Source organism: Grammomys surdaster, unplaced genomic scaffold (assembly GCF_004785775.1).
Source record: "Grammomys surdaster isolate TR1022 unplaced genomic scaffold, NIH_TR_1.0 126531, whole genome shotgun sequence".
Classification (NCBI taxonomy): domain Eukaryota; kingdom Metazoa; phylum Chordata; class Mammalia; order Rodentia; family Muridae; genus Grammomys; species Grammomys surdaster.
In genome coordinates, this window is record NW_021621323.1 from 5,913,863 (window position 1) to 5,937,983 (window position 24,121).

At 36.3% G+C, this 24,121-nt stretch overlaps 1 protein-coding gene across 1 annotated transcript in view; it reads left to right on the top strand.

The window, feature by feature from the left end:
* The window catches only part of Bank1 (B cell scaffold protein with ankyrin repeats 1), a 246,458-nt gene that overhangs the window by 42,551 nt on the left and 179,786 nt on the right, over positions 1 to 24,121 (top strand). Inside the window, exon 3 of the mRNA XM_028760512.1 lies at positions 18,265 to 18,395. Coding sequence (XP_028616345.1) covers positions 18,265 to 18,395 — 131 coding nt within the window. The remainder of the gene's footprint in view (positions 1 to 18,264; positions 18,396 to 24,121) is intronic.

The following is a 24,121-nucleotide window of genomic DNA, read 5'->3' on the forward strand; positions in this document are numbered from 1 at the left end:
CTTTTGAACATTTGAAGAATCATATTTTTTAACTTCTTAATTTTGATACTTTGTGTAATATATTTCCTTCTTTAGGCTTTGAACTTTTATATGCTTGATTTTTAGAAATATAATCATATTATTTCCCTTTATACAATAAGTATTAAATACTTCAATTTCTTGATAAATATTCCATCTGATAGTTATCATTTCTTTTCAGTTTTAAAAATTGTCTATATCTTATTTCTTTATAATAAATAAAGAGAAGCATGGGACTTAGTGTATCTTTTGATTATTGATGTCTAAATTTTGTTTCATGGTCAATGAATGTGATTTATATTATTCAGTTGGTTTGAAGCTGATAGAGTTCTTTTATGGCCTGATATTTTATTAGTAGTAAATGGTCTATGTGTTCTTCAAAAATCGTATTTATTCTCCTTGCTCAATGTGTATGATTCCTTATGCATATGACATTAAGATTTTATTTGCTATATTTCTTTTTATGCATTATCTTTATAGAATTTATTTTTTACTATAACTTATAAATGACTGATAGCTAGATTTTAAGAATTTATGGTGAAGATGTTAGTATTTTACATATATAATGTAATCAACTTATATTGAGTCTGAGACCTATAAATGTGTGTTTGAATCCATGACACTTTTTGTTGATTTCTATATGCTTTGGTTACTGTGTTTTTTTAGGGGGGTGTCATAGGGTAGGAGTGGGGAAGACCCTTCATTTGGATTATGACTATATTTGCATCATTTCAATATTTTCAGTTACAATATAGAATTACTTATTAAGTTCAACAAGTTCACCTTTATTGTTGGCATCTTATTTTCCTCTGAAAACTATAAAGATCCTATTTTGCTTTAACTAATCACTTCCATTTCCTACTTTCTAAGACAACTATTCCATCTTCCTCACTTCCTGTTTTTTCTTAATTACAGATGTAATATTTGCTTAGCTTAAACATTGGTTATAGTTTTCTTTGCTCTTCAATGTTTCTCTTAGGATTGTTCCCCTTCTTCCATGAACTCCATTGATATCAAACTTCCTATATCCATTTTGATAGATGTAAAGTGTCAGTGTTTGCAATGAGATTGAAAATAGCTATGCTGCTAATAAAAGTCTAGTTTTAATCCTCAGTCCTTTAAAACATTCCATTGTCTTCTCACTTCCTGTTGCTAGTGATAAGAAGTATGCTCATGAGCTTTCCTCTACATTCTATCCAGTTCCTCTGTGCTGTGGTCTTTGGGTTTCTGCAGTATTGTAATGGTATGTCTAGTATTAGTATCTGAATTCATCCACTATATGATTATTTGATTTTAGAACTGAGGAATCATGTCTTTTGATGATCTAACAACTTGTCACTACACTTACTATGGTCTAGCCCTCTTGTCTTGGCTTCTTTTGTGTCAAATTGAAACAAGCTAGAATCATTTGACAAGATGCTATCAACTGATGAGTCCATAAAATTTGCCCATTGGCAAGCTTGTAGGGCAGTGGTTCTCAACCTTCCTAGTGCTATGATCCTTCAATATCCGGTCTCATGTTATGATAACCCCCAACCATAAAATTATTTTTTGTTGCCACTTAAAAACTGTAATGTTGCTATTGTTACGGTTCATAATATAAAGAATTTCTGGAAATAGAGGTTTGTCGAAGAAGTTTAGAAACAGTTTAGATGCAGGAAGAAGCCCTGCCTCTGGGTCCCTTCCTCAAATTCCTGCCCTGATTTTCTTTGAGGAAAGGCTGTGGTATGAAAGTATATAAACCTCTTCCTCCCCAAGTTGTTTTCAGTCATGGTATCTTATTATAGCAAGAGAAACCATAAGTAAGACACCTCCCCTGCAGTAAAAGCTTGAGCAGTGATAGTCTCCTTCCTCTCCCCCCTGTACTATTGGCTCTTTTATGCTGACATTTCATGTTCTACCATTTCACTGTACTTTATCTTTTCTGTCTACCTTTTGGATGGCAGACTTAGTTGTTTTCCATCTGCCACCACTGAATGTGATTGTTTCTAATCCCATTTATTAAGTGCTACCTTACGGTTTATTTTTAAGAGTTCCCTTTGGATGCTTGATAAAAGGCCCACCCTTGATTTCATCACAGCCTGATATTCTCCTTTAATTTCTCCATGAGCTTAGCACTAAATTAGTCTTTTTTTTTTTTTTCCAGAAGTAGTAAATGTGGATTGCTGACATGGCTCTCTGAGGATTATTTCTGGTTGTTTTAGTGTTTTCCATTGTAATCAATGTAGCAGGAAGCAATCTGTGGAAAGACCCAGAGGCCTAATTTCAACGTGTTTACTAAAGGAACCATTTAAGTCTTTCTTTGCAAGAAACTGAATTTACACCTGAGATCTCTTTAAACTCTGTTTGGGCTTGCACTGTGGAATTGTGTATTTATTAGAGTCTACCCAGCTCCTAAACCTTTATGGATCTCATCTCTAGGGAATCTGAAGACAGAGTAGGCAGGCTGAACAAAAAAAGAAAAGAAAAGAAAAAGAAAAACAACTTTTTTTTCCAAGTTGAGTGCCCAGTATATCTAGGATATGTAGGAAAAGCTCTTTGCCATGTACCAAGTTTCTCTGTACAGTGGGTCAGGAACCCCACCAGCCTCACATACTGGAATGTCAGCCAAGAGCTAGTATTCAGTCACAGATGTACACTGAACAGCAGGGTTGAGGGTGGTAGGTCAAAGATAAATTTTCCTTCTTTTAGTTCATTCAGGTGTGATGCTATACCTTAGTTTTAATGTCAATGAACTAGATGTTCTAAGTCTCCTCTTTGTCACATTTCTATAAATTCATTGTTGGAAAACCTACATCAAGCCAAGAAACAGTTCTTTTCCAGTCAGGAATGTGCCAGGACTTTAAATAATTAAACATCTCAACTCACCAACTAATCTCCAAAACGCTGCATGACAGGGCTTTTGTGGGCCTTTATGCTACAAACAAACAAAGTAAATAAAATAAAACCCCTGCTTTTCCCTTTGTTTCATCTCTCCTTGATTCATTTTTCCCTGTCACAATCTATTTATGGAACAGAGCATCTCAAATGACTTAGTAGAATGATAGTACACAGCCTGTAGATATTCTAATTTAATAGAGAAAAATCTTTAAAAGCAACTTTAAAACACTTTAAATAAATATTCGTTTTTAAAATACTGAAAGAAAACATGTTATGCCTAAGTTGATAAGGGAGGGTTACTCCTTAGCCACTGAGATTTTGCCACGTTTTCAGAATAAACCATGTGCGGTTCTTTTTTAAAAAAAAATCTATTTAAATATATACAGCCTGCATTTTACCTTCTCATCCTTCAGGGGTTATCAAAGATAATGAGTACCTCATTCTGTTGTAGCCAAGATGTGAAATAATTAGGTTCCATATTTCGTTGAGATGTATGATATCAACAAGATAGGTTCAGAAGCAGGTCAAAAATATTTATTTCTTTAGCAATGAAAGTACAAGTATACTTATGGATTTATTTGTATTACATGAGATTTGAATAACCTGCAGTGTGGGACATTAATTAAACTGTAACCGTAACATCAAGGCTGCTCCACAGGTTGTTCTCTTGGGAGCATCTTTGAAGGCTCCCATTAGTGTAAAGATACAGCAATCTGCGGTCCCACTAAGGAATCCTCCTGGGTATGCTATCCACTGACTGCTCAAAACCTGTGTATAAGCTGTTACTTGGATGTCTTGAGAGACAACTATAGCGTCAGAGAGAATAAAAGACCTGCAATAACCTGAAATTTATTTATAAATTAACAAGAAAAGCCTTTGCTACCATAGCCCATTAAAACTTTTGTTGAATCTCCAGGCAATTGCAGGTAGCAGAAATCCTCTAATTTGAAGACATCATAGGGGAAAAAAAAAGATGTTTTCCCACAATGTAAGACATTCTGTTTAGGTCATTCCTAGCCAATTATATTGAAACATAATTATTTGTCAGATTAGAAGGAAATTTTCTGGTAATTTTAGTAATTATTAAATAGTTACATGTTAGTAAATCCTGCTAGTCAGATCCATGAAGTGATTAAAAATTATCTAAGAGCCAGGGAGGTGGCTCAGTGGGTGAGAACACTTTCCAGGCAATTAGGAACCTGAGAGCAATCTCTACAACCCACATATTCATGGACAGAGAGAACAGACTTCAAAAGTTGTTCTCTGACCTCCTAAGGTGTCTCATGATACACATGGCCATGTATATCATACATACACACACACCAAATAAACATATATATGTATATATACATATATAAACATATATATCCCAAATATACATATATATGTGCATATATATATATATATATATATCCCAAATAAACACACACACACACATACATATATTCCTTGATAGGATTATTTGTTCTTATTTCTTTCAATTGCTTAAGTTCTGAAGTGTGGTAGGAATTAACATGTTGTGTGATGTGTGTAGTTTTGAAGGTCAACAATGTGAGATTTACATGTGGATTATTTTGTATAAAAAGGGCCAGAGAGTCCACTGTGGTAGGTAGAAGTCTGAAACACTTTCTCTTGTGGAGTTTGAATTTTGCCTCTGGGTTACTGAATTTGAAGTCTTTTCAAATGTGAATAAAATATACTCAGATGTAATTACTCCACCACCGTGATATACAGATCATTGCTACAGTGCCTAGGGAAAATTAGATGCTATAATGACTTGGGAGACATGATGTGGACCTCAATGTAAGAATTAACAAGATAAATTATGAATGACTGTTAGAAAACTGTCAAGAGGACAAAAGGGAGTCTTGTTTCAGAATGAAAGCTTTGTGCAATGTATGGTTTAAGTGATCTTTCTGCTGACGAATGCAGAATAGACTATTTTAGCCTAGCAATTTTCAAATATTTTATTCTAAACATGACTTTCTAAAGAATGCTGGGATCTTCAAGAAGCTCATTTTAATGTTAATTGAATATGTTGTTTAAAGTTCTGGTGAGATAGCTCAGGGTTAAAGGGCTTAAGTCCAAACCTGATGACCTGGGTTCCATCCTAGGATTCTCACGGTGGAAGGAAGGAATCAACTCTCTCAAGCTGTCCTTTGATTTCCGTGCAAGTATGCATACAATAGTATGTGTGGACACACACACACATAAAAAAATAAATAAATATACAAACAAATAATATATTTGTTTTTATGTCAAAATTAATATATTTTATTGTGGTGTGTTTTATATATGAATACACACACACACACACACACACATATATGTATATATATATATATATATGAACAAGTTGTAAAGAGTGTGTGTATTTGTTCTTATTCATCCTTAGTCTTCCATTGATTTTGATTTTTTTCAATCAACCACATTAAATTTTTTATTACTTGCCTTAGGAAGAATAACAAAACATATAAAATTTAAAAATATTAATTCAGCAAAATTTAAAACACATGTTTACAGAAATTGCTTATTTTCAAAGACAAAACTCCATGGGAAAAATAACATTTTCTTCCATTTTTCAAATGTCTTTGATGTTCAATTTAATGGAAGTCATTTAGCTTCTTATGCTTGCTTGAGCAATACATTGTAAATGGATAAAATCCTTTCTTACCTCATTTACAGTTAGTAAGGGAAACATTTACAGTTAGTAAAGGGTTCTTCAGAGCCACACCCAGGCTCGACAAGCAGCGTTTCTAAAATCTTAGAATCTCACTAACACAACATCTTTTACTTTGGGCTGATCTTGCTCTTACACTCATGATTGCCTACATAGCATCATACAGTGGCCACTAAAAAAATTCTGGTGTAACAAATTACACCAATCTTCTAATACTGACATGCTGCAGTGCACAGCACCCAAAAAAAACGCATTAATGAATTTCTTTATTGCCCTAGACAAGAAAGTCTTTGAGCTTTCCAGCTCATGATAGGCATATGCTTCTTTCAAAATACTATCTTTTCCTGCAAAATGCAAGATTTCTCAATAGCAGGGAATATTATTATTATTCTTACTTAAAATGACAAATGCACTTTAATCTCTCTCAAGAAAATCCCTGTCACCAATCAAGTCTGACTGACCACAGATGTGCCTGCTCACTGTTCAGTAGAATAAGCCTTGAAACCAGCCTGATTTCAAACTATTGACCTTAAGCAGTAAACATGTATTATGCATGCTGACACACAGAATATGAAAAGGTCACATGGGACTTCTGTTTACCAAATTGGAGTAATTAGATCTAACAGAACTTGACAGATATAAACCAACAGTTTTCAAATAGTAGATATCAGGAAGCTCAGTGATGTCATCTTCAAGAAGGAGATAGTGGTTTGGTTAGGGCTGAAGTGGCTAATCTGCAAACAGAAGCTTCCCAGTCCTCAGCAGGAAAGAGAATGAAGGTGGCCCAGTGGCTTCATAGAGTTTACGAGATTGCAGGGAAGTCTCACCAAGGCTAAGGTGATTGGCGTCTGGAGCCCAGTGGTGGAAAGAAGTCTGTGTAGAGGGCTGTGCAGAATGGACTCGAGTGGGACTCTGTCCATAACGTTCATTCATGTATGTCAAGAATTTACTCAAAACCAATGCAAGAAACACAACAGTTCACTCAGGACAGAGTGTAGTCTGTGTCTCTTCTAGCAAGGGTGGTAAAGCTTCATGACTCCCAAAGCATCAGGTATCTGGGTACTGGAGGCTAAATTATCCCTGCATAATGAACTATGCTGGTTCTTCCACACAAACTTAATAAGTCTGAAAAGGAATCAAGCTGTTTTGGTATAATGAAACTTTATCTCCAAGCAAACCTAAGAATAACTATAGAAATAAACAAGGAAGTTAAAGTTCACGTCTGGCAGCACATTGAAAGTGACCTAGCATGAGAAGAAGGAGCTTTTCCTTCATAAACATGAGGAACATATGCTGTAAAGGACTTGAATCCAGAATGTGTAGATACCCAGAAAGCACGGTAAGAAATCAAATGGTATAACTAAAATTTTTAGCAAGAGATTTAAATAGATGTGCTACCAAACAAAACATCCAGAATGCAAGGAAGCAAGGAAAGCATTAGCAATGCTATGATTCATCAGGGAAATAAAAATTAAAACTACTATAAACCATACATAATCACCATAATGGCTGAAATTAGCAAAGCTGTTGTTTAGCAGCTGGAACTCCCAATACTGCTGGTATTGGGACATTTATTATGGTACAGCCACTTTGGGGAAAGTTCCATAGTTTCTTAGCTACTCAAGCACAAACCTGACCTATTTTCTAGACATTTTCCTACTATTTACCTAAGAAAAATGAATGTATATATCTACACAAATATTCATGGAAATGATTTATCATACAGATAAAATGGGCATATGTATCCATGAAAAGATAAATAGATATGCACATAGATGTATAAATTTTCATACAAGTGTGTATATATAATCATTATAGATGATAGATAGATAGATAGATAGATAGATAGATAGATAGATAGATATAGATAGATAGATGATAGATAGATGATAGATAGATAGAGATAGATGATAGATAGATAGATAGATAGATAGATAGATAGATAGATAGATAGATAGAGATGATAGGTTAAACTTGTATCAATAGATATCTGTGAAGCTATACAAAATTTCAGGAGAAATATATGATATTTAGTGCATCATGAGGGACAGTATTAAATAGAATTTATACTGTTTTAAATTGTAGTTGCATTGTGCTTAGCGTTTGGTGCCTCTGACTTCATGCAAGCTGAATGACAGCTGCTTGACTTCCCACTGTTTTTGTACCATAGTACAATTATTTGTAGCTTGTTGGTGTGTTGGGAAAATTGGCTTATCATTGGTCACTGTTCTAATGCACACATTTCCTACTAGGCGTCATATTGCCTATTTCCCATCTCGAGATTTGCTAATTCATTGTATTCTCCTCTCTTGCTTCTGTAAAATGAAATGACTCCAATTCCTATGCTCCATGTTAAAGACTGTGCCATTGTGCCATGACTCTAAGCTATCACAGGGGCTTTCCTATCTGTATATAAACAACTTACCTCTGCCATATAAAGTTCTCTCCTCTCATATTGGCAGAGAACAGATCTGTCATTTCAGGGTCTGCTGTCTATATTTCCTACTCAGTGAACTTTGTCTTCCTCTCTCCTCAGATTCTCACTAGGTTAGGGGATTCTGCACTGCCTGTAAAATATTCTGAATATCCTCTAGATCAGTAAGAAAAGACTTCCCAGCATCTATTTCTACTTGAACATTTTTAAATTTCCAACAGTATTCAGAGACCCTGTGTGGTGGTTTGACTACGCTTGACCCAAAGAGTGGCACTATTAGGTGATGCGGCCTTGTTGGGGTAGTTTTAAGACCCGTGTCCTAACTTCCTTTTTTTTGTTTGTTTGTTTTTTTTTGTTTTTTGAGACAGGGTTTCTCTGTGTAGCCCTGGCTGTCCTGGAACTCATTCTGTAGACCAGGCTGGCCTCGAACTCAGAAATCTGCCTGCTTCTGCCTCCCAAGTGCTGGGATTAAAGGCGTGCACTACCACTGCCCAGCATGTCCTAACCTCCTGAAAGCTAGTCTTCTCCTAGCTTTCTTTGAAACAAGGGGTAGAACTCTCAGCTCCTCCAGTGCCATACCTGCCAGGATGCTGCCGTACTTCCCACCATAATGATAATGAACTGAACCTCTGAACCTGTAAGTCAGCCCCAATTACATGTTGTCCTTTATAAAATTTGGTGTGGTCATGCTGTCTCTTCACAGCAATGAAAACAGCAATGTAGATACCCTACATTGATTTTTCCCCTAATTTAAACAATAATTAGTTGATTTCAACAGTCAAAGTATAATAATAGCTTAATATATTTAAGAGAAAGGCCAGTAGTGCTGTTTTGTACCATTTAGAATTTATTAAATTCTGAAAAATTATTATGTGACAACTTTAACATTTAGGAATTGGAGATCTGTCTTTTTCTTTCTCTAAGAAACTAATTGTTCATTATTACTTCAGAATTCCAATTAAAATGATGGATTGTTTGAAATGTATATTACTCAAAAAGTCTGAATTATGAATGTGAGTTCAGGTATCTGATACTTTACAAAGGGATTTCTTTTGTCCTAAAATACTTCCCTTCTTTACATAATTTATTAAATAGATGAATTTTTCTGAGGCTGTAGAGGCTCAGATTTCAAGGTCTTGAATTTATGATATATGAAGAATATGATATGAAAAATTAGAATATGATGCATATTCTAATTTTTTAAAGTTTTTTATTTGAATAGTGATGAATTCTTGTTTGGTTTTATTTTATTGTCTATATTTGTTTCTTCGCTTCTTTTTGGTCGTTTTTATGTATATTTAAAATGAAGCAGTCATCTGCTGTAGTCAAGGCATTACTGCTCCCAGGGTTTCCTGGACATCCACTTAAATATCAAAATGGAGAAACTCTAAAGATGCAGAGCTTGACACCTTCAGTGAGTTGACTCCAGAATGCCACGGTTACCATAATCAGAAGATCTCCACGCCCCTTATGTAAATGATGCAGCATTTGCATATGTCCTATGCACGTATACCCAAGTACTTTCAATCTTTAAATTACTTTAACTTAATGCAATCTAATATTGTAAGTGCTGTATTATTTAGGAATTAATGGTGACAGAAATGTCTGTCTATGTCTTGTACAGGCATGGTTTTATAAACTACTTTCAATCATTGTTTGATTGGATCTGTAGATTCAAACCTGACAGCAGCAGAGGACCACTAACATAGAGCCCATGAAAAGATAGACTTTTAATCTCTGTTATCTCAGTGTAATACAAAGCTTTAAACTATATATAAAGATAGTTGGAAGCTTGAGTTTCACAGAACTGTAAACCAGGGATAAAAGGACCCTTTATGTTGAGACATCAGAATCTAATGTTTTCTCATGATCCATCATCTATGTTTTATTTAGACATGTTCTGCTCTAGCTAGTAATCAAATGCTTGCTAGTCACAGTAATTACTTTCCTGGAAATACATTTGAATAGTATATTCTAAATATTAGTAATATTTACTCTACCCTACCATTTTGTGCTAGAAGATAAAGGGCCAGAACAAAACTAAAAGCTAGGTTCTAAAGAATGTACTGGGGACTGACTTATATTTTTATACTTCACATATAGAGCAAAGAAAGAGATTTGGGTTTTTTACTTTATTCCTCATTTAGAAACATACTAGGTATTTTAATCTAAAAATGAATATTTTTGAAATCAAACATTTTATGATACCACTAAATAGAAGTTCATTTACAACCATATATTGAGGGTAACTCAATTGTTTTTACTGATACTATTGAGTGCCTATCAAGATCAACAGGGAACAAAATAGTACATTTTTATGTTTTATTTTTTAGAGAATGGACAAAAAGTAGTGAGAAAATGTATACAACTATTATTAAGATTTTTCTCTTCCATTCATTGTTCTGTTGAGGAAACCAATCTGGAGTCTAATACTAATGTCTGAGGTAAAGTGGTAATAGAATATATAGCTAGGATATGTATATAGATGTACATAAATTTGTATGACATAATATGCAAATTAAAGTATAACATATGAATATCATATGTGAGATTCATTAGAAAAGATATACTTATATTTGATAAGTATGTATGTTTATACTGGAATTCTTAAGATACTTAAGAATTTATAATTTATATTTTTAAGCATAAATACTTAGGTATTTATAATTTATATTTATACACATAGTTTATGTATATTATGTTCATAATTATAAGTTATATAATGAATAAATATATATTAAAATATGTACCATATGAACAAATCACATTATATGTATTATGAAAATTCTTTACAATAACTTGCGTTTACACACCAAAGATTACATTTTTGTAAATACCCCCTAGGTATGTAAAGTTTATATGGAAAAAGATAAACAAGACCATTTCTTAAACAATATTGGAGTTTTATTCTTTTTCTCAGTGAAGAAAAATCCATATTTTTTTATTTATTTTGTAAGTTTTTAAAAAGATTTTCCTGTTATGCACTACTTATGGCCTTAGGCTAATTGTATCTGCTTCTTTGAGTCTTAACAGCATGGCTAAAAGTTCTATTTCCTTTAGAATTTTGAAAAGTTTTAGGAAAGGAAGAAAATTTTCTGTTTGTCTCAACAATGGAGGAGGATGTTCTTAACTCATACAATTAAAAATCATCTACAAATCACTCTGAATGGTCAACAGAAATTCAATTACCCAGCACTGAATGGTGACTAGTTTTGTGTATATTCAAATTAAAGTCCAGGGTGTAGTCATCAACTGAAAAGAACAGCAGTGTATGAAGTATCAGTATAAACATGTTATATAGTCCACACTGGCCTTGTACTCATTATGTAGCCACAGGTGATCTTGAACTCCTGATCTTCCCACATCCATCTACTCCCATGCCTGATTTAGTCAGTTCTAGGGCTAGAACCCAGGGCTTTGTGCATTCTATTCAAACATTCTCTGAACCAAACTATTTTAAGTATTTATCTGGGGTATTTTATCATGTTGATGGAAAGTTAACTAACACAATGACTAACAAGTTTTCCAAAATGTTCCATTAAATAAAACTAATTTTGCCAGGGTTAATGTTCTTTGTATTGATTTTGGTGACTCTTATGTGATAGAAAATTGATCCAGGGACTGAACTGTTTTAGTGACAGACAATACTTTTCTTGAAAATTATTGTCAACTGTCAGTTGCTATTGCACCTTTTATGAGCACAGTGCTTCAAACACACACACACACACACACACACACACACACACACACATACCACAAAACCAATCTCTCCAACCCACTTAAGCTGCAGAGAAGCACTGGCTAGTTCTTCTTATCTTTCTCTGCTAACTTTGGCAAATTCACATGGTTCCACATGTTACCTTATCCAGGCCCGACATTTTTGTCAAGTATATTTTGTCTAGAAAAAAAAATATAAGTTTTATTCAGACAAAGGCAAAATGTATTTTCCCAAACAACAGTTGTAGCTCGGAAAGTCCCAGTACTCTGAGTTGTTACAACTTCGATTTTCATTTGTTGAACTTCAATTTCCTAGGGCCTCTACTGGTCTGATTTGTTTGTCTCAGGAGCCCTGGCTTGGTGGTGCTTGAATCTGGGGTTTCTTTATTTTTGGAAAGTAATTAGTTTTAGAAAACCAACCTTATATTTGAAATTATGTTTTCCAATCATGTTTTGGGCTCTGTTTGATCTGCTTGGGCATCTGTGTTCATCTAATTTCTGACTAACATTGAGCTTTCAGAACTGTTCAATGTTTGCTCTAACTCAGTGGTACATGTAAATATCTAGTGTTCTAAAGCAATTATTTTCTTAGACAATCTATGTCTTGCGTGCATATTGTAGAAGGAGATAGATGCATATTTTTAGCCTGAGGTCATGAACAATTCATTCCTTGGTTTGAAATAAATACATATATTTTATTCTATAAATTATTCTGTAAAATACATTTCATTGTAGAAAAATCATGATTTTTATATATAATTGATAATATATAATAGATAAATGATATATTTGATAGATAGATTACATAGATGAGACTGACAATCTTCAACTGCCACAATATATACATATATATGGTAAAACTTGGAATCTAGAGATAGCTACTCCCATGATTTTGATATAGAAAGGGTTAGTCTATTCTCATTCATTCATAGTAACACACACACACACACACACACACACACACACACACACCTTCAAGTTGACAGTTTCTTTAGCTTGAATTTTTGTAGTTATACTATAAAAGTGTTTCTCAATGTTAAATATTATCTGATAGAATTTAATTAGTGACATCTTTTATCTTACAGCATATTTTATTCATTTTCCTGCTGTTTATTTAGCTTCCAGTTTTTCATTTACAATCACAGAGATCTCATTTTCCTGTATCTTTAGGGTAAATAAGTAGCTCTAAATTTATAATCCAACATTATAGAGAAATCCTTTTCCGAGACAACAACACTTTGATACTGCTGTGATAGAATGCCTTGTTTTACACTATATTAAGTAAAATCAGTCTCTTAGTTCAATTAAAAATCCTAGTTTCATGCAATGTTGAATACAGGGGTAGGGACCCAAAAGCACAATGAGACTGCTCAGAAAGTAATTTTAAATTGCTAGAAAAATAAAGGATCACTTTTATCTGTTGTAAACAAGACCAAAATGAGTAGAAATCTGGAAATTTGGCATGCTTTGTGCCCTAGATCTTCAATTTTCATGAAACAGAAATGATGAAAAACAAAATGTAGTGGCTCTTAGAAGTGGCTGATGTCTGCTCCATTGCCTCCTCTTGAACCTTCTCCTATCTTCGTTCTCATTTTGGAGCTGGCGACTTCCTTGTCTGGACACAACTGATATCAAGCTTCAGAGTAGTTTTAGGTTCTTAGGTCCCCAAATAAGGAGATGAGTCAAGACAAACAGAGCAGAAGTAGAGATTGTTTTCAAATGCAAACTTTGAAGGAGGAAGTGATCTGCAGCACTGAGAAAGTTTTGTTCCCTAAAGGATATCAGTTCTTTCCCTCACTGCTACAGCACTGGCTTTTCTGTGCTCAGCCTCTCTGTTGTATGTTCTAGCATGTGTTACATGTGACATGAGTATCTTAGGTTTCTACCAAGGCTATGTGTTTTAGTATTATTATAACTGTTTGGGGAGAATAAGATTGATTTTGCACAAAGAAAAACATGACCAGATTGAAAGTAGATTCTTTCTGTAAAAGGGTGTGCCAGAACCCACGTGGACTAGCAAGTACAATGGGTCAAAATGGTCCATATTCTTTTATCACTGGCATAGGTGGTGGCTGTGTCTCATGCCACTTCATGTTTCTCACTCAAATTTACAATCTGCTGAGATTAGGTAATCTTCATGGGGGAAGGGCTGGCTATGGTCCAGAGGGAGTGGCCAGAATCTCAGATGAGAGTCCAGTGGCCTTACCAATCCCATCTTTCCTGATTAAATGTTGGTATCCACAGGCTAGCTAGTGATAGTCAAGATGTTTTCTTGTAAGCAAGCACAAAAGATGTGATGAAGACGACAGCTGGTATGCTTAGAGTACTGCATTCTATAATACTGTAAGCCAGTCAGATAAGCACACATAGAAAATGAACCTTTGTTGCTGGTGGCCTTGAGTTCAGAACTCATACTTGGCCAAAAACCTAGAAGCTTATGTCTCTAAGCTTTAAGTACTAGAGTCATATAGTTTTATTCTTTCAAGGTCAAGACATATTGTTTTAGATAAGTGGTTCTCAACCTTCTTAGTGCTAAGACCCCTTAATAGAGTCCCCCATGTTGTGATGACCCCCCAACCATAAAATTATTTTCATTACTATTTCACAGCTGTATCATTGCCACTGTTATTTATCATAATGTAAATATCTAATTTGCTGGTAATCGTATGCAACCCCCACGAAAGGGTCATTCAACTTCCAAAGGTGTTTACGACCCACAGGTTTAAAGCCACTGTTTTAGAAGACCAAAGAATTGGCTTGTTGTTCTAGGATTATGCTGACAACACTTAACAGTTAAGAGTTCCAGCTCCTGAACTTTGGATACTGAGACCTGAATCCTTGAGAACTCTTTAGCACTTCCAGGCCTTTGGATGCTCATAGTCTCTGCTTCTCAATACCACTACATTCTTAGTAGTTTTAGATTCTGTCCTTTCGTCCTTCGCCATTCTTGACTCTCTTAAGGTGCCTCCTGTTTCTCTGAGCTCTGAATATTTTATGGTTTTTACTCTGGGTTGTTTTCTGAAACATTTTTTTTTTCCTCATCAATGTTACCAGTTCTGGTGTTGGAAGCTCTGACTAGCGTCTTCTCTGCACTGCCTGTGTTAAGACAACAAGTAGACACAAAAGACCATTAGGAAAATGGTTCTCTATTTGTGGGGTAGTGCTCCTTATGGAGTCGACCTACCCTTTCACAGGGGTTGCCTAAGAGCATTGGAAAATGCAGATATTTATATATCGATTCATAACAGCAGCAGAATTACAGTTGTGAAGTAGCAGTGAAAATAATTTTATGGTTGGGAGTCACCACAACATGAAGAACTATGTTACAGAGTTACAGCATTAGGAAGATCAAAAACCACTGATTTAGGAGGTGATTTTAAAGGGACTTATCATTCCAATGACAAAGATAAAGGGGACATCAGTTTATAAATGAGAAATCAGTTTATAAAGCATCCAAAACTAACTCCACAAGAGTAGCAAATAGGCTCCTGATGCAGCTAGGAAAGAGCCCGAACATGCCTTGGCTCAGTCTATAATCCCACCAATCATGACATGTCTTGCATTTTAATCATCACAGACTCTATGCCAATCACAGGCCTCATGTAGGTCCAACTCTTTTTCTTGTTTTTCATAAACTCTTTGCTGATTCACTAAGGTACTCTCCATCTTCCTTACCTAACTAGGGCATGTCATCATATGACATGATCCAGAGCAGCTAGGGCCAGGAAACACTGGAACAGCTGCAGATGACATCATCTAGTGGTCAGCAGAGCTTGTTGAGTATAAAGATAAGCTTTATATCCACCAAAGGCTACAATATTTATGTATGACTGATGTCATGTCCTTTTTTATTGGATATTTTCTTTATTTGCATTTCAAATATTATCCCCTTTTGTACCCCCCCCCCAGAAACCCCCTATCCCATCCCCTATACCCCTGCTTCTGTGAGGATGTTCCTTCTCTCACCCACCCACTTCCACCACCTCCATGCCCTGGCATTCCTCTACACTGGGGCATTGAGCCTTCACTGGACCAAGGGCCTCTCCTCCCATAGTTGCCCGACAAGGCCATCCTCTGCTACATATGCCACTGGAGCCATGGGTCCCTCCATGTGTATGCTTTGCTTGGTGGTTTAGCCCCTGAGAGCTCTGGGGAGTCTGGTTAGTTGATATTGTTGTTCTTCCTATGGGGTTGCAAACCCCTTCAGCTCCTTCAGTCCTTTCTCCAACTCCTTCATTGGGGATACTGTGCTCAGTCCAATGGTTGGCTGCAAGCATCTGCCTCTGTATTTGTCAGGCTCTGGCAGAGCCTCTCGGGAGACAGCTATATCAGGCTCCTGTCAGTAAGCACTTCTTGGCATCCATAATCATGTCTGGGTTTGGTGACTGTACATGGGATGGATCCCTAGATGGGCAGTCTCTGGATGGCCTTTCCTTCAGTCTCTGCTCCACACTTTGTCCCCATATTTCCTCCCATGAGTATTTTGTTTTCCTTTCTAAGAAGGACTGATGCATCCACACTTTGGTCTTCCTTCTTCTTGAGCTTAATGTGGTCTGTCATTTGCTAAGCGGCATCAGTGTCTGAGGCTCCAGTGTTCCTGAAGCAGCATGTGCTCCCTTGAGGCGTCATTGAAGTGTTCAAAGCAGCCAGGTGACCATAGTGACCAAATATAGAGTAACCTAGAGATGGGTAGTTTAGTAGAAAGCTCTAGACTCATAGCAATCAACATAAGAGAAAGTTCTGTTAGCTGCCATTCAAGGGCCCAGATGCCTCCTGGAGAGGCTTTTCTTAATCCCAGGAACAGTGAACTTTAAGGGCACCTACAATGTAGAGATACCATCAGCAACACTATTCCTAATGGTATCTAGCAGTGTTTAACTCTCTACTAACGACCTATAGGAAGAATTGGGTACCTCTAAGGTGTCAATGGGTAATTTTATAATTTTATATATTAAGAACTTTACTTAGAAGGAAGACAACTCTTCCAGTTTGCTTGGGCTGAGGTGTGGAGGAGGGTTTCCTGGCACATATAATTTTCTTCATTGAAGCCAGGAAACTCCTAATTAGGCAAACTGGGAAGAGTGGCCAACCCTATCTGAAGTTAGGAGAAAGGACACAAATGCTGGGGTTGTAAAGAAGTAGTGGTCACTTATACTACCCAGAATTGGGCATGGTTAGTCATCTTTGATGAGTGGGTACTATTCACGTTTGCAACATGCCTTTAAAATGGCAGAATAGCCCTGTCTGGTAACATGGAAGTATTCCTCAACACAACGGCAAGTGCCCATCCTGCAAAGGCAAGCTCTTTTGACTTCCCGAGGTTAATTTTTATTGAGAATACTTTTTCTTTAGCAATTCCCTTTTTTGAGGGTATGAGTGGTACTTTGAGGTGATGCTAAAAGTTACAAATGTGACTTCATTCTGACAATCTTAATTCAAGCCATTAGGATCAGAATAAACATACTTTGGGTTTTGAGACACTGAGTAGCTTTTTTTTTTTTTTAAGTAGGCTTATTATTCACCATGTTTTTATTTTTTTCCTGTCAATTGAGAACGATGTTTGGATAATTGAAACTAACTGTGACTGCTACATGTTAAACAAGACAAACACTAGTCATTTTACCACTCTTTAAGCTCTGGAATACATAGTAATATATTTCATTGTTCCTAGAATTGCCATAAAGAACTCATTTGAATCTAATCACTTATTTTCATAGAACACTTAAATATTTTGATGAGTATTCATATTTCATTATTTTTATTTATGTATGTGCATATGTATCAGTGGAAATATATTCATGTGTGTGTGTGTGTGTCTAAGAAGGCCAGAAGTTGTCAGATGCCCTGGAGATAGTTACAGGCAGTCGCAAGCTGCCTGATCTGGGTGCTAGAACTGAACTTGGGTCTTTGAGAAGAGCAATAGGTCTGTGAACGGCTGAGTCATCCAGCAAGTCGTCATCAGCAAGTCGTCACCTCATTATAAAATTTAGTGAGTAGTGTTATTTTACTTAATAACTGTTGCACATTTATGTTTTAGCTCAACCTGTCCTGGAACTCATTATGTAACCCAGGCTGGACTTGAACTTTTAGCATAACTATCTTTTCCCCCTTGCAAATTCTGGAGGTGCAGGTGTAGTAACCATTTCCAGCTTATAATTAGTACTTAAAATTAGAATATGTATATATGAGTTAGCACTTTGGCTTAAATGTATGAACAGAAATTTTTCTTTATAGTAGTCATGCAAAATTAATTTTCTAATATTCTACTAGTTTATTAATAGCAATAGAAAACTGTGATATTTGAAAGTTTTGTGAACATTTGACAAGCCGATGAACATATAATCACGCAACTAGTGTGGCTTAGTCATAAGTATTATGATAGTATTTAATCAAGAAATGTTATTTTAATGATAAAGATTATTATTTCAACTATCCACTACTCACTTCCTGTACTGATGAAATTTATTCCACAGCAATTGATCTTTTAGTAGTGGATGGAATGATAATAAATTATATTCATGTAATTTTTCTCCAGGTCCTGAAGACTACCTTGAGGTCACCATTCCAACAGACTCAAGAGCAAAATATTCTGAGGACATAAGTGGACAGAAGGGGACTGATGACATAGCATCTGTACTAGTGTTTCCTGGGGAAATTTCATGTGAGGTCAGTGCTGGTGTCCTTATTTAATGGCCCTGTTGTTTTCAGAGACACTACATTTTACTGTGATGTGACTTTAGTTTGCTCTTTTTTCACAACTATGTCCTCAGAACATACAATAATATCTAGCACCTAGTGGGCATCTAATACAAGTGTTTGACTTTTCTAAAATGTGACTTGACACTTTAAAAAGATACATTTTATATATATATATATATATATATATATATATATATATATATATACTTTTAATAACTTGATTTCAGAATAAACAGATTAAATATTTTATTTTCCTAAACAGATATTCACTGTTGAATAGAACTTAAAATCACCTATTTTTTTCACTATTTTAAAATTGTAAATGTGTTATGGAATGGTGATACCATACAAGATGGACAAACTAATCTCTCAGGACTAAGAATTCAGTTAGAGGGAGGGTTTGGAGAAAGTAACAATATAAAAGCAATATAAAAAATGTTTCTTCCCCTGTGCCTTTCTTGGATTGACTAACTAAAATAAACCACTGGAAGAGTTGGGATCTCAGTGCTAGATCTCTATATCAATAGTGTCCTTGGGTGGACAGGACCACAGTATAAAAGAGCCTTATGGGAGATTCTTGGAAAGGTCCATCTAGAAGAAGCTGGTGTACATGACCTGAGATTAGGAGGTCTCTGATGCTGTCTGTCAATGCTGTGGTCAGCAAAGCTGAATGTTCTGTAGGGTTGCTGAAGGTTGAATTCCTTACTTTTACCCATCACACTGTTCTCACAGAGGAATTACTCCTTTGTGTCACTTTCCTGCCAGGTCTTGAGGAAATAGAACCACTCAGATACTACCACAGACATGCTGGGAATTTGAACTCTGTACCGTCCAGATACTAGACACAGATGCATAGGCAAAGACAATTTACCACAAGGGTAACAGAATGGGTAGCTTACACTGGGGAGAAAGGGACTAAATAGTCAAAGCTGGCAGCTGCTATGGAGTCAGAAACCATGGGGAAAAAATGGGAGAACGAACAGTTTATTACTGATCTAGTCTCAAATAGATGAAATCAAAGTAGGAAATAAAATGACACTCGGAGTAAAAATAGTTCCCCGGGAGTTATGCAATGAGTCTAAATAGCTGATTTAAAAAATATCTGCAGCAGTATAATTTGAGTATTATAAAACTCTCCCCATATTAGTCACACGAAAATTGAAGTTCAATCGCAGGCTTCAGTTGTCCTCAAGTAGACATTCCTTATGTGGCTGACTCGTCACGGTCCTTCCAATAGATCATCATGGGCTTTTCTTATTTTTATGGATATGGATAGAATTCTTTCAGGTCTGATGAAGTTAAGGTATTTCAATATCAAATCTGTCTTGAGAACCCTACTTAAAAAAAAAACCTAGAAATCAAGAGATCATATAAGTCATTTTAAACTTAGCATTATGCTCCAAATTTTGAAAATAATCTCATCCTTTGGACCAAAAATAGTTATCCCAGATAAATCTTGGGCTCTCGGTAAGTAAATCTTAGTATAATTTGAAGCACCACAGAAAAGACCATTTGGTTCCAGCTGAGTAAAAATTGTGTTTCTGGTTTCCATGGAGAATGTTCAGTGTATGCCAATGATTTGAAATGACAACCTTTGAATTTCACCTCATTTCTGAGAAGTCTTCTAGATAGTTGATGGGCAGAGACCAGAGACCAATGCCATCTCTAGCAAAGGTACAACAGAGAGGACCCTGGGATCCTAAAATTTCCAGAACCTCTCAGTGCTATCCCTGACAGTTTCTAGGCAGTTGGAAGCGAGCCTCATTCATACCTAGCACTGTTGAAACCCACAGTTCTTTAATTTCTAACATGTTGACATGACCATGTGTCCAGTAAGGGACAGACTTCCTTCCCTAAGAAGAGAATAAGTTACTTGCTGTCCCTCTTCCCCCACCTCATTCCTCACCACCACCCCTGCCCTGTTGCTCCTAGCTGTACAGAAGCTGGGTCTGTGGACCTGCCTCCTATGGCATTTCAGTTCACTGTTCGCTCTTGTTCTATAGAGATGGCTTTTGTAAACCACTAGCTGAGAAAGAGCTTTAAGCTGTTCACTGCCTGTGATCCCAGGAGCTGGGGAACATCGATTCTTCTGCTGTGTAACCTTTCTCAGCACCTTTCTTTCCACAGATTATCAATTCCATAAGCCTTGACAATCTTGTTCCACTTCAAAAACAGGAGAAAAATGTGATTTTTCTCATTAGTATTGATCCACTGTTCTACTTAGGATTATCCCCTAACTCTTTGAGAAACAAATAAGTAGGTGAGTTCTGTGTACACTTAAACTGGCTTCTTGATAGAGCCTTATTTTTTTTTTTAAAAAAATAATTATTGTATTTTACTTTTTATTAATTAATTATTTTATTTCTCTACATTCCAAATTTTGCTCCCCTCCCCGTTTCCCTCACAGAGTTCTTCTCCCATCTTCCCTCCCCTTCACCTCTGAGAGACTATACTCCATATCCCCCACTTTGGGGCATCAATCTCTACAGGATTAGGCTCATCTTCTCCTACCGAGGCCAGAAAAAAACAGACCTCTGCTACATATGTGCCAGGAGTCTCTGACTAGTCCATGTATGCTCTTTGGTTGGTGGATAGAGCCTTCCTTTAAGCTTCTATAGGACTGTATACTTCATTCTATTTTGGCATAGAACCCTTTCATGTGTTTATTCCTCAGGACATTTTGCTTTGTAGCACATTACTCTGGATTTTGTATTGTGGAGTAACAAATATAAGGAATATGGTGTTACTTAGGTCTGCCAGAAGCCATTGTTCAAATAACACATCCATCATTTTCACCTTTCTGATGAAATCCACATGAGTTTGTTGATGATATCTAGACCAGCAACTCTTGTGCATGCTGTCCACGGCTTCAAAGATGTGACTCTATAGTGGTTCTCCGCTGGGAAGAGTTCCCTTTCTTTTATAGTGGAAGAAGCTGAGCAAAACTGCAAGCATCTCTGATTATCACAATTGCTACTGACATCTAGTTGATAGAAACCAGAAAATGCAAGGTATTACATAATGCACAAGGCGCACTCATGACAGTAGCTTATCTTATCCAAAGTAGCAATCCTATTAAAGTTAAATCCTGTCTTCTGGTGTACACCTACAACAAATGAGTCACCATGGCTTCTGCCTAATGGTGGCTCCAAGAACTCATGCTCCTGCCTGAGGCTTTGGTGAAGATGGTACAGTTGTCCTGTGTTCACTTACTTTGTGACACATGTCAGCTCTTTAGTGGTGACTCCATTAACATCTTTCACACATCTTACATAAAGCTTTTAGAAGCTCTCTTCTCAGAACCCTCGCCTCTCCTGCTATTTCTGTGAGTCCCCATCAAAGATGTAGTAAGGATACCTCTCCCTCCTCTACAGAAGCAAAGCAGTTGAAAGAAAGCTTTTTTTCTTCATCTTGTTTTATCTGTGTGGAATATCCTTCATGTATCCCTGACCTTTCCTTCTAATTCTTTCTCTGCTGGTATGGGGCAAATTGGTGTTAACTGCAGAAGCCCATGCAGTAAGTTTACCAAGTCCAATGAGCCTATCTTCGTTGAGGTGGTATCTTTTAACATAAGGTAGTCATCAATATGCGAAAAAGCCATAGGTCACTGTGCAAAAACCTTAGTAAGCTAACAGTGATCTACTGGGATCTACAGTCTTCTACCTGTGTTTAAATTTCAGACCAAAGACCCAATGAAAACCGCACTGCATAGATATTTTATTATAGACCAAATCACTGTCCCTTTGATGAAATGTTAAGTTTTATGAGCAATAGAGCAACCTTTAGTGTTGAGAAGTAGCAACAGTCATAACCCGTTCTCTCTGTGAATTCTTAGACTCCCAACCAAGGACACAAACTCAGGGGTCAAACATATGAAGCACTAAATGGCAGCTTCAAAAATCAATAAGAACAAGTTAATGATATTTGAACATCCTAAAGCTTTCTTCTTGTATCAAAAGTAGCCATACAACTAAAGCCAGACCTTCTGTCCTGGATTAAGCCCTTCACTTCAGGGAGCTGTAGATGTAAGTAAGGCCTGAACATGAAGGGTAGTTTAGTTAGTAACAGAGCCTATAATACTTGATTCAAAACTGTCATATTTTTATAGGTATATTTTATTTTTCAGACGATCTGCTATATCCATAATGCTCAGAAGATATTAAAATGATACGTCAGAGTATTGTGGATGAGGAGACCTAACAAAGATAAAAAAGATTGACCTAGTGATGGCTGGGTACAGATGTAGATGGGAACGTGTTAGTGCTCACTTGAAAGTTCTAAAATTCTTGCAGGCTGAAGTTTGAGGGAGGGTACTATAAAATCTGAGTTGGACTCTGGTAGAAAGCATAGCTATGAGGAGGCAGAGGAAGGAAGAGCTGATTAACAAGGCTACATCATCTTTCAACAGGACCAGCTAACCTAACTTCAGTGCAGAATGCAAAGGCAAAGCCCTTTGTTCAAATTAGTTTGCATTTCAAGGCAATGACAACAAACTATTAAACCAATGCTTTTTAAAGCCCTTTTAAGCCCTGTGTGCCTGTGACTGTTGGTCTTGGACCCAAAGAAGCAGACTGTGGTAAAAATAAAGGGTGTCTTCTGCTCAGAACATTTTGCTGGACTGGTTAAAAGGTAGCATCCTGCCCTCTTTTATGGCAGGACCCTGGTACATAAGAAGCATCATATGTCATATGTAAGGCTGCTCATAAATGAGAGTAAGAGAGCTTAGAGAATAAAATATTTGGAGAACACACCTGTGCTTACCAATTCCATAGAGTCAAGCAAGGAGTGGTGTAGGCATTGAAGAGAATACTGAAGAACTTTAAACAATGGCTAATGATGGCTCGACCTAAAGTGAAATGTGAAGTCATTGTTCAGGGTTGAGTGGAGAGATGCCAGGACATATGAAAGTAGATATGACCCTGTTCCTTATAAAGCCAACATATTACATGTCAGGGGCAGGAACAAAAGCTGCTATGATGGCAGTTCCTGTTAGGAAGGATGTGCTTTCTCATGTAAAGAGAAGTTTAAACCAGACTTGGCTAAATACTTGGAATATGATTACTACAATGGAGAATGCCTAAAGTGGACCTGGTCGACTGGGAGCATGACATACCACATGTAAGAAGGCCTTGGTATTCCCCGCTAAGATGATTCTACTGGTCCTACTAATGTGTGATTTTGCTTAAAGCAATAGCACTAGAGTAAGAAACATTTAAAGTGATGGCTTTTTAATAAATATATCTGAAACTGTATCTGTGAGTGAGTTTCCTGTTCACTGTTAGGATGAATCTACAGTGATGAGAGCTTTTGAGAGATGATATCTGACAAAATCATAAAGTATTTTACTTTTCACAGTATAAGATAAAACAATATAAGAAATAACATGGATCTGAAAGTTAGATAATTCTTAATATTAATAGAATATTAAATTGTACTGCTTGTGAGAGAGAGCAGCTGTAGTCTTCTCCATTTCAGAACTAGGGCATGTGCATGTGTGTGCAAGCATGTGTGTATGTGTGCATGCGGAACATGCATACATGTGTGTGTATTATGTGTTTCATGTGCACATGTGTGCATATATGGGTTTTTCTGTGTCTCAGTTTGTGCTTGAGAAGATACACTTATATAAAAAGTGTTTGGCATAATTTCTGCAAAGTGTATAGACATCTAAAAGTTCTTATCCATTCCCAATC